Source organism: Peromyscus eremicus, chromosome 20 (genome assembly GCF_949786415.1).
Source record: "Peromyscus eremicus chromosome 20, PerEre_H2_v1, whole genome shotgun sequence".
Lineage (NCBI taxonomy): Eukaryota > Metazoa > Chordata > Mammalia > Rodentia > Cricetidae > Peromyscus > Peromyscus eremicus.
The window spans coordinates 1,930,364-1,941,243 of record NC_081436.1 but is presented as its reverse complement, the minus strand read 5'-3'; the positions used below and the strand labels follow the sequence as shown (position 1 = coordinate 1,941,243).

The window sequence follows — 10,880 nt, the reverse complement described above, 5'->3', positions numbered from 1 at the left end:
CGGCTGGCCACTCTCAGTTCATTGTCTGTTAGTGGCCCTCTTGGATAGAGAGCCAGCTCCTGTCACCGGCAGGAGATGGGACAAAAGCTCAGCAGATGAGAAAGCCCAGACTGGGACCCAAGAAGCCAGGCAGCATGGTGAGGACAGAGGCAAAGGCTGGTGGGAGGGAGAGGCTGGACCTGAGCAGAGATGAGCTGAAGCTGACGAAGCCCTGGTGTCTACGGGACACGCACCACACGTGGCAGCCCAGAGCTATCCAGACTCAGAACAGTGGGGGCGGGGGGGGGGGGGAGGAGGGTGGCTGAGGACAAATCCAGGGGCCCTGGGGTTCCGAGGTCCGGAAGCCCTCTCTACCGACCGCCTTTCTTGGAGGGGGTGCTCAGGCTGGAACCCTTCGTTAGGGTGTCCTTGTAGTCGCTGGTGCTGCCTCGGCTCCTGGTCTCTCCACCACGCACGCTGCACACTCCAGAGATGCAGCTAGTGCTGTTGGCCACGTAGCCACCGCTGACCGTGCTGGGCCGGAAGCCGTAGCCTCCGCTGCCGCTGGTGCTGCTGATGATGGCTGCAGAGAGAGAGAGAGAGAGCTGGGCTCAGACCTACTCGGCAGAGCTAGGCAGGGGACTCTCCTCCCCCCAAGACAGACAGGGCTCTGTGAGGACCTGATCATAGTCATTCCCTCACCCTGGGGAGAATATTCCAAAGACACCTTCCCTGTGTCTCTGACTTACTCAGTTTTTACCCACTGTGGCTGAGTCTTGCCCTGTTGATTCTCAAGCCCATCTCCTTCTACCAGGTACCCACGCAGTCCCTTGTCTTGGGCACCCACCACTGTCCCCTCCATTAGTGGCTTTGCTAAATCTGCCTCCAACCTTTCTCTTGCTGGCTCCCCACAGATGGCAATCTAAGACCCACGGTCCCAGATCCAATCCTGACAGCTTGAAGCACCCCTTCTGGAGTCCCTTTAGTCCCCTCCCCATCTAAATCCCCAGCCCCGGTCTGACTGTAACTTGCAAACCCAGCCTCGAAAGCCTGAAACAGACCCACACACGCATCACTTTCTTAGAATTCACCCTTTACTTCCCTTCTCCTGTGGCTTTCCCCTACTGTCATCCCCTGGGAAGCAGGATGATAAATATGAAAGAGTCCTAGGTCTGCCCTCTGGGCTTTGTGATCTCAGCCTTTTCCCTTCTGACTGTGACTTAGCTCCAAGCCCACAAAATACTTACAGATGCTGACAGGGGATGGGTACTCTCCTGACATCCTGTTATGGAGAGAAGTAAAATTAGGAGCATCCCACAGCCTCTTCCAAAACGCTGCCCCCACCAGCCCGAGGTGGGCTTCTGGACCCAACGGGCACCTGTGGAAACTCCAGGACTGCTTTAGTACAACCAGAGCCTCAGACGCTTCGAAGGCTACCCATGAACCTTTGGGAGTGAGCCAGCAACACACTGGAATAATCGTTTTTAAGAGGTGCATGTGTGAGGACTGTATGTCCACTCCCAGTATCTTGCCTCGGTGAGCCTTCTCACTCCCTAGCACACCGGAAAGCTGGAGTAGCTAGCCCAAAAAGGAAACAAGGAAACCTAATAGAGCAGTGGGATTCAGAAGAGAAAGGAAGTGGGATGCTCCCAGACACTCGGGGAGGTTGTAAGGGCTGCATGGGCTGATTCATGTAGCACACCACAGCACAGCAACCAGGATGAAGTAAGCATTCATGGGTATGAGTGCCTCTCTCTCTCTCTCTCTCTCTCTCTCTCTCTCTCTCTCTCTCTCTCTCTCTCTCTCTCGCCTCTCTCTCCAGAGTTTTATGTAGCCTAGGCTGGCCCCAGACTCACCATGTAGTCAGGGGTAACCTTGAACAATCCTCCTGACTACCTCACAAAAGCTGAGATGTCAAGCATGCGCTACCACGTCCAGTTGTATGCAGTTCTGATGATCAAAGCCAGGCTTCCCTCATGCTAATCAAGCACTCTACCAACTGAGCCACACCTGCAGCCCAGGTGGTGTTCTTAACTGCTGTTAGCATTCCTGTTCTCACCAGGAATCATGGTGAGATTGCTCCCCAACAGCTCATGCTGGATGTGAGGTTTTCTCCTTTGTTGAAGCTTCACAGGCTTCTTGCCCAAGCTCACCTGCACTCCTCACTCTCCAGCAGCTTGCGGTAAGTGGCAATCTCCATGTCCAGGGCCAGCTTTAGGCTCATGAGCTCCTGGTATTCACGCAGCATCCGGGCCAGCTCCTCCTTAGCCTGGTGCAGGGCACCCTCCAGTTCATCCAGCTTGGCCCGGGCATCCTTGAGGGCACTGTCCCCTCGCTGCTCGGCATCAGCGATGGCCGTCTCCAGATTAGAAGCCTAAGCAAGGAATTCAAGAAGTTAGAAAACTGAAGGAAGCATGGGTACTGTCTGCAGCCAAACTCCCCACATTCAGTAAGATCCAGTGGCACGTTGGATGCACACCACACTTCTGCTCTGGCTGGAAGGGGCTGGCAAGCCCTCCTGGATCTCAGCTATGCCCCTGTTCCCAGACATATGGTCAGTGGGAAGCATGCCCCCTGTCCTCTGGAGACCACAACCACTTCAATGCCCCGACAATGATCATCAAGCTGCACTGTAAGTGGCTTTCTGTTCTTGAATTGTTTAGGGTCTGAGAGGAGAGATATTACAAGACAATGTGCTAGATGCAATGATGGTTCCTGCCCAGACACCCCTGCCCACAGGCTAGGGTCCCAGGAAGGAGATTCTCCCAGAATGATGATTATTTGCCCAGCACCTTGTCAGCACCACCCATCACTGTGTGCCCAGCACCTTGCTCAGCACCACCTATTCCATGCCTCATCTCATTTGATCCTATGGCCACCCGTGCAGTAAGGCGGGATGACTTGGACACGTGACTGCAGAACGGTTGTGTTAAAGCCCATAGGAAGAACATGGATTGTGTCTAGCAGCGGTATACTGCATAACCTCACCGCACCTCTCATCTGGTGTAGAGAGAATGGGAATGCTGCCCCTCATGTGAGGTGGGTGGGTATCATTTCATTCCCTCTGCATCTTCTGCCCCCTCCTGCTAACGTGGGGCATTCCCACTCTACTGGGGACTCCCTGAGCCTGCTTCCTTTCTCAGTCGCATCAATGGTATTTATGAAGCTACTGCTATGTGTAGGCACAGCTCAAGATGCTGAGGGGTCATGGAGCAGCCAGTGCCCTGACTCTTTTCATTCCAGAGAGCATGGGGAACAGGTGACTGCCAAGAGCTGTGAACAGATCAGGGAAGGGCAAACACTGAAGAGCCCAGCCTGCAGGAGGAAGTCTGAGCTCACCCTGTAGGCCAGGGAGGGCTTCCTGAGAGAGACAAGAATACCCAAGGAAAGGCGCTGGGAGTGAGCAGGAAAGAGGGTGCCCCAGAGACGTCCAATTGCTGGAGGCAGTGACCTCACTCATATCTTCTGTTGTCAGAGACATCTGGGAAGCCAAGGCCCTCAACCAACTCACATGCCCTCCACTGGGCTCACTGCCCCTGGCCACAGGCCAAAGTCCCTCACCTGTTTCTTGGCATTCTCAATCTCTGAGCGGAGTCTCTGGATGAACCGGGTCAGCTCGGTGATTTCATTCTTGGTGTTTTTGAGGTCATCCCCGTGGCGGCCAGCTGCCAGCTGTAGCTCCTGGAACTGGAAAGCCCAAAGCACAGAGATGGAGAAGTTTTAGTGTGGAGTCTGTGGAGGTCCCTGCATCCCTGGCTGAAGGGTCATGGCACCAGGGCACAGGGCACTCTGACCTGGGCACTGTCCTTATCTGAGCATAACTGGGCTGATAAGAAGGCTGAGAAGCCTTCACATCATGGTGTCGCCCCACCTTCCCCCCACCCCCCCCCTCCCTGGCCCAGCCTCGGCCTCTCACCTTGGTCTGATACAGTGCCTCAGCCTCGGCTTTGCTCTTCAGGGCAATCTCCTCATACTGGGCGCGGACCTCATCAATGATGCTGTCCAGATCCAGGTTCCTGTTGTTGTCCATGGACAGGATGACGGACATGTCGCTGATGTGGGACTGGATCTGAGCCATCTCCTACAGGGACCATAGGTGGGGGAATAGATCATCTTGACCAATGACAAACTCTAGTGATGCCGTGTAGGGTCTAGAACATGAGATTTCTACCTTCGTGTGCAAAGAAAATACCTTGCTGGACCCTAGGCAGGTTCTGCTGCCATGAAATGAGGCCTCAGGGGTGGAGAGGGGGTTCTCGGGAGTAACATTTGAGGTGGGTGGCTGACTCAGGGGCCTCCTTGAGAGCTGGAGCCTCTGTGATTCCCTGCCCCCAGTCCCTAGAGTTTTAGCCGCTGACTACCCTGAAGAATGGGGTGCAGAGACTTACAGCTTCAAAGAGACACTTGAAGAATTTGATGTCCTGGTCCATGGAGTCCACCTTGGCCTGCAGCTCAACCTTGTTGGCATAAGCTGCATCCACATCCTGAAAGAAGACCCAGAGATTCACGGTCACCACAGGTGCCATCCAGAAGGTGACATTCATCCCCAGCCCAGCTGCCTGGCTGGAGGAAGAAGACATTATCTTCTCCTGTGTGGCTCATAAGGAAGGCAGTAGGGACAGTTGAAGGTGCAGCCCTCATCTCCCATCCTGAGAATCTGATCCATGAGCAGGAATGAGAACCTTCAGAAAGGATGTCCCAGCCAGGCTGTTGCAAAAGTCACCTCTGCAATATCTGAGCCGAGTCCCACGGCTGCAGGGAGCCCCTCACGCTGGTTCCTCCCCTGTCATCCTCCCGGCCCCTCCCTCCCTTCCTTCTCCTGGATGTCATGGTCCTCCAGCCTTCCCATTGTTACTTCTGCATCAGCTCATTTGGGGACTGATGGCAACACAATTGGTAGGCTCAGCCTCTCTGGCCAGACCCTGGCCTTGGAACCGCCTTCCACTCACCTTCTTTAGCAGCACAAATTCGTTCTCGGCAGCTGTCCTCCGGTTGATCTCCTCCTCGTACCTGTGAGAAGGCCAGGGATCATAGCTTACATCCTTTGCCAAGAGCCCTGACGGACCCAGGGAAGACCCTGAGTATGGAAAAGAGTGCCAGCCAGTGGGGCACAAAAGACTGAAGGGTCAGCCGAGCAAGGAAGGCTTCCTGGAGGAAGGGATATAGTGGCCAATTTCGGAAGAAGATCCAGCTTGGAAATGAGGAGGAAGTGTGTGGAGCGAATGGCCCTTGGGGAACCCAGGGGGATGCAGGAAGCAAGCTGCCTCATACCAAATGTGAATGGTGCCCAAGTGTTCCCATGCTCTTTCTCAGCACAGAAGCTCTGAGAATGTGAAAGGTTTACCAACTTTGAGCCCAGGCCAGAGCTCTGATCACAGCCCAGCTACTTGGACATTTGTCCCCGGTGCCAGTCCAGAGGCTAGGGATCAGGGAGCACGTTCTGGGTTTTTGATGTGGTGACTCTACTTGATATAGCCTAGAACACCACTCTCCACCTCCAAAACTTTGAAACCAAAATTTTAAACCCTTCAGAGGGACAAGGCTCGCTGTCCTGTGACAGGCTCTGTCCTCACTCACTTCTTCTTGTAGTCCTCCACCACATCACGCACATTCCTCAGCTCGGAGTCCAGCCTCACTCTGTCCCCAGACAGCGTCTCCAGCTGCTTCCGCATGTTGCTGATGTAGCCCTCGAGGATGGGCTCCAGGTTGTTCTTGCAGTTGTTCAGGTCCAGCTGCTGCAGGAGCTCCCACTTGGTCTCCAGCACCTGGTTCTGCTGCTCCAGGAAGCGCACCTGGAACCCAAGCCCAGCCACCATTGAGCCCCACGGAATCCATCACACTCGCCACACAAGGTTCAGCACTCCGGCTGCGTCTTTTCCTTTACCCCTTACAGCTGTAAGAGGTGGGCTGCTCTGATCAGAGGTGGGTTGGCCATGATCAGTGGAGAAGACACCGGGGCATGAAGAAATCATGCTTCTTCCCAAGGTCCAGAAGTTTAGTCAAGGGCAGAGCTCAGGACTAAACCCAGACAAGTGTCCCCTCACTGTGGACCTCCAATCAACCAGAGCCCAAGGTGACCAAGCAGAGTAAAGTGTGAGCACACCCAAAAGCAGCAGCACAGAGCCAGACTAGGTGCATCTGTTTGGAAAGGCCACCCACTCTGAAGATGAGGTCCGCTCCTTATCTTATGACATGTCAGAGTGCAGTGAGGCTGGGCCAAGAGCTTCCGAGTGCTTCAGATTCCCACACTGGGCCCCACCCCATCTCTGCTCACAGATGCTGCCCCCCAACACACACACACACACACATGTGCATCTCTAGAACTACCTTGTCTGGAGCAAGCATGGAATATGGAACCAGAGGGACAGACAGAGCCTGGCTGTCACCAGATCAGGGAACTTACCAGAGATCATTAGCATATACCCCCCAGCTGGTTATGGAGAGCACAATTTTTTAAAATTTGACTTCTTTTTTTTTTTTAACATCAGTGAACACAGGCACACTTAAGCAAGGCTGTGTTCACAAGAAGTGGGAATACCACGTGGAACTCTGCACTGAGAGATGTGGATATGCACCGAACTTCTGGTCTCTAACAGATCATCCAGCGCTTAGTTTGGTTTAACGAATCCAGAGTTCTTCCTGAGCTGAGCATTAACCACATCCAGGACACTACAGTACCCAACATGCCACTAGGTCACAGCTAGGTCACCAATAGGTCTTGACATCTCCTCTCTGCCTGGAATTGAGAGGCCACTGTGCTCCTGAGACCAAAGCTCCTAAGAGTTATCCAGGCTTTGGGTCTCCTTCCTTCTCCTTGAGAAGACCACCCTCATCTTGCTTTTCTGTGTCTCTGAATTCGCCTCTCTGTAGGGTCTGGACAGCCCACCCAGGTGCAGAACACTCCCACCCCCAGACCTAAATCCTCAGAGCACCTTGATTGTCTAGACGTGACTAGCTTGAGGACAAGAAGCTGCCGCGCCAGCCTTGGCCCCTGAGACTGAGCAGAGAGCGAGGCCTCCACATGGGAAGACTAGCACTGTGGGGCAGGGGCTGCTCTTGTGGCCACAAGGCCCAGGGCTGTGATGCTTGACTGTCGTGGAGCCAACTCTGGAGCCAACATCCCTCCCAACTCTGACCCTAGACCTGCAGGTAGGAGACTGAAGGTGAACCCTCATCCAGCCTGTCTTCCAAATGGCTGTGGGTGTGGCACTGGCCTCTATGGCTTTGCTGACCCATAAGCTGGGGGAAACTGTCTTTCATATACCACAGCCAGCATCCTGGCTGAGCTGGAGGATCCCTGAGGTCCTGTCCAGGTCTGAGGTTTCTCTGCTTCCCAGCATCCCTCCCCAGCAACAACAGCCACCATTAGGGCAGGACTTAGTCTGAGACAGGCATTGTGCCAAGACCTTCGCATGAGCCTTCTTTTCTAAACTAACGCAAGCCCCATGGGAAAGGTCATGATTTCCACACTAGAGGTAAGAACATAATGACCTAGATGGAGCAAGTAATTTCCCCCCAAAGCCACCCACACAGTCAGTCATAGGCCAATTCTGACTCCAGAGAGCCTCTACCCCTACCTTGCAAGAGTACCCTCAACCGCTGATACAAACACCCACCGTGGAGACATCCTGTAGCCCAAAGGGCCTGGGGTGACCACACACCCGTTCATACTCCTGATCCACCAGTCAGGTGACTAGGGTACAAGGTCAGCATGCCTGGGAGGAAGACTGGCTTTCTGGTTGCCCTGAGGCTGATTCTCCTCCTCCTGGCCTTCCTTGTGTACAGCTTGTGTGACCACAAGGCTCAGCAATGGTACCAGGCCAGGTCTCCACAGCAAGGCCCAGATCTCTTCCCTAGGGTTCTCCTGTGAGTGTCCCTGAAAGCCTGTACCAGCAAAAACAACCCCTGCTGGTGTTTTCTCTCCGGGCAACAGAGAATCTTTTACAAGATACTGAGGTGATAGAATGCACACGTTGTGTACAGTAAGGGTACCCACTTCAGTGCCTCCTGAGGGACTGAAGATACCTGCTCCAGGAGGAGAAGAGGAGATCTGTTCCCAGGTCCCCCCTTTCCAGCAAACCCACCTTGTCGATGAAGGAGGCGAACTTGTTGTTCAGAGCCTTGATCTGCTCCCGCTCCTGCGCCCGCACCTTCTGGATCTCCGGGTCCAGCTCCACGTTGAGTGGAGCCAGGAGGCTCTCGTTGACGGTGACCTGGTGGATGCCGCCGGGCGGGCACACAGCCGGACACACAGGTCCCAGGGCCACACTGCCAAAGATGCTGCCAGCAAAGCCACTGGCCCGGTTCCGGCTAAATCCAAAACCTCCGTTCTTCCCGCTGCCACTGGCCATGTTGAGAGTGATGCTCCTGGCGCCTCCCAGGCTGTAGAGGCTCCGACTGCCGAAGCCCCCACTGAGCCCTTTGCCCCCTGCCCGGTAAGAGGATGAGCTGCCCCCGGACAGCACAGCAGAGCAGCCGCTGAAGCCCCTGTTGCTGGAGCCAGACTTGCAGGTGAACTGGCGGCTCATGTTGCTGGTGGAGGTGGAGTACAAGGACGGGAGGAAGGTGAATTCCAGGAAGGCTGTACTGGCTGTGGTGAGGACCAGCGGCTGCCTTTATATACGCGTGGCGCTGGGCTTGCAGATGGGCAGTGGAGAGCTTAATTCGTGGGTTTGGCTTGCCTAGGAGCAAGAAGTCATTTTCGCTGTGCTGAGCCAGAGATCGGCCCTCCCCACCTCTGAAACAACATGAAACTGTCAAGTTGCTGGGCTTGCAAACCTTGCTCAGGTAATTTGGGTCTTATCTAATTAACCCACTGTTATAAGGTAATTTGCCCCAGGCCACAGCCTCCCCAGGGGAATGTCACTGGCACAGTACCATCTTTCTCAGATTTATCTCTGTGGTTGGCGTCCTTGCAGAGGGGTTCAGGGAGCAGAGATGACATGGACATTTTGGATAGAGTTGCCCACAACAAGGACTCTACCATAGCTGTATCCTCTGTCCTAGAAAAGAGAAACCCCACAAAGCAGCCATTCTCCCCAGGCTTCCTGCAGGCAGAAGCCTTAGAGAGAATTGGCTCTTTGCTGGAAGACTAGAGTGACAGGACACTATCTTTAGCGTTGAGCAGCCCAGGTCACAACAGCTATGGGATCATGGCAACCACGTGTTTATCACACTTTCTGGAGAGAGCTAGATGTCCGCATTGTACTTCCCAAACATCCACAGTCAGGTTGTTAAGGGGGTGAAGGAGGGGACAAGCCTTTGGGCCACTGGAGAAAATGAAGAGTCAAGAGCATGGAGTTTGGTGGGGACTCACTGGCAGCAGGTAGAGAGGACAGACAGGATGGACATGGTTTGGGGAGTTCAAAGGCATACCATGGGAGCTTCACCATGCCCCACACTCTTGCCATGTACATCAGCTAGGAAAGGCATGAATTGCCCTCAACCATGAACACTAACTCCAGATACTGTGCCCAGACCTGAGAATTCAGGAGTTGAGCCTGGCTGAGGCCATTCCTAGGAGTCCAGACTTCACACAGCTAAAGTCAGAAAGCCCTCAATGGGAGTACAGCTATGCATCACACCAGTTTTTCGGTGACTTCCCCCCAGAGGCTCCATCTGTGGTCCCCTCTATCCTGAGTCATTGGCTTCCATGATGGGCCCCAGTCCCCTTCACTGATCACCTTGGTCAGCCCATGGCTGCCTCACCTCTGGAGAATGGCCTGTCTCAAAGGTCCCCACCAGGGCCCCAGAGTGAGGTGGGGCTCTCAGTTGAATAGGATCCTGAAGGGAGAAAACTCTGACCACAGGCTAGGCTGGGGCTCCATCTGGGTTCATTGGGCATGGAACCCAGTCTCCCCAGCTTTCCTTTCCTCTCCCTCCTGCCATCTTGTCTTCATTGCTGATGTCCAAACAGCATCATAGCTTGCTTCCTCCTCCCTCTTTCTCCCCGTCTCTCCTCCCTCCACCCTTTGTTCCCCCATCTCTTATTCTCGTGCTCTATCCAGCCTCCTCATGGATCTTCCTGGACCAGGACAGCTGGCGTCTGAGCTCAGCTCCCCTCTCTCAGTCCTAGGCATGCTCTTAGATGTGTGGTAAGATGGTGACTATGGAAGCGACTTCCTCAACACTCCTCTGAAGACCACCCTTTTGTAAAGAGAGCACAGCTTCCCCAGATGTCCCCAGAACTTTCCCAGGGGCCACCTAGCATGCTTCTCTCCCTTCCTTCCACCTCTGTCAGCCTGAGTACCCACAGTACATCTGTGTGATGCTCAAGGGTTTTTCAGTGCTTTCAGGGCACAGCCTTGGCACAGCATCCCTGTCAACGGCTTGGCCAGCTGTACATTCCATGATAAATACGGCAGCACCCCAGTCCGACCAATAATGTCCTTCATCCTCTGCTCCTACCCACTCTCTGTTCCTTGCTTCTCCTGGCCTGCCCATGGGCATCTCATCCACTGGGCTCATCTTCAGTGCCCTCCAACATTTTGCCAAGCTAGCCCCACACATCCCCGACCTCTTCTCTCATCACCTTCTGACCCACATCCCTCTGCTCCTCTGAAATGTTGCTGAAACCCCGGTCTCTGGCTTGGCCTGTCTTTTCTGCACTCTGGTCCTCTGTCTGTGACAGCTGCATGTGGGAAACGGTGTTTTCTGAATATGTCGAGAGTCCTGTAAGCTAAGTGATGCCTCCCTCTGTGGACTCCTTGAAGTCCAGGATCAGCCCCGTCCCAGTGGGCATCCCCTTGCTGAAGACACAGCAAACAGCTCTATGGGATGTTGGACTTTGGTCCACCTGGAGTGGCACCAGATGGAAACCCAGACCCCAGGGACTCAATTTCTTCTCCACCACATTTGGCCTTCCTGGTCTTGGCTTCTCCCAGGGAGAATGGGGCAATAGA

General features: G+C 54.3%; 1 protein-coding gene across 1 annotated transcript; it reads right to left on the bottom strand.

Annotated features, from left to right (window-relative positions):
* Positions 1 to 350: 350 nt before the first annotated feature.
* LOC131896449 (keratin, type II cytoskeletal 71) lies at positions 351 to 8,507 on the bottom strand. Its single transcript, XM_059247070.1, has 9 exons — positions 8,064 to 8,507; positions 5,557 to 5,771; positions 4,929 to 4,989; positions 4,368 to 4,463; positions 3,896 to 4,060; positions 3,541 to 3,666; positions 2,133 to 2,353; positions 1,227 to 1,261; positions 351 to 562 (listed from the first exon to the last, which is right to left on the bottom strand). Exons 1-9 carry the CDS (start codon positions 8,505 to 8,507, stop codon positions 351 to 353), a joined length of 1,575 nt encoding a protein of 524 aa, XP_059103053.1.
* Between the last annotated feature and the right edge of the window lie 2,373 nt (positions 8,508 to 10,880).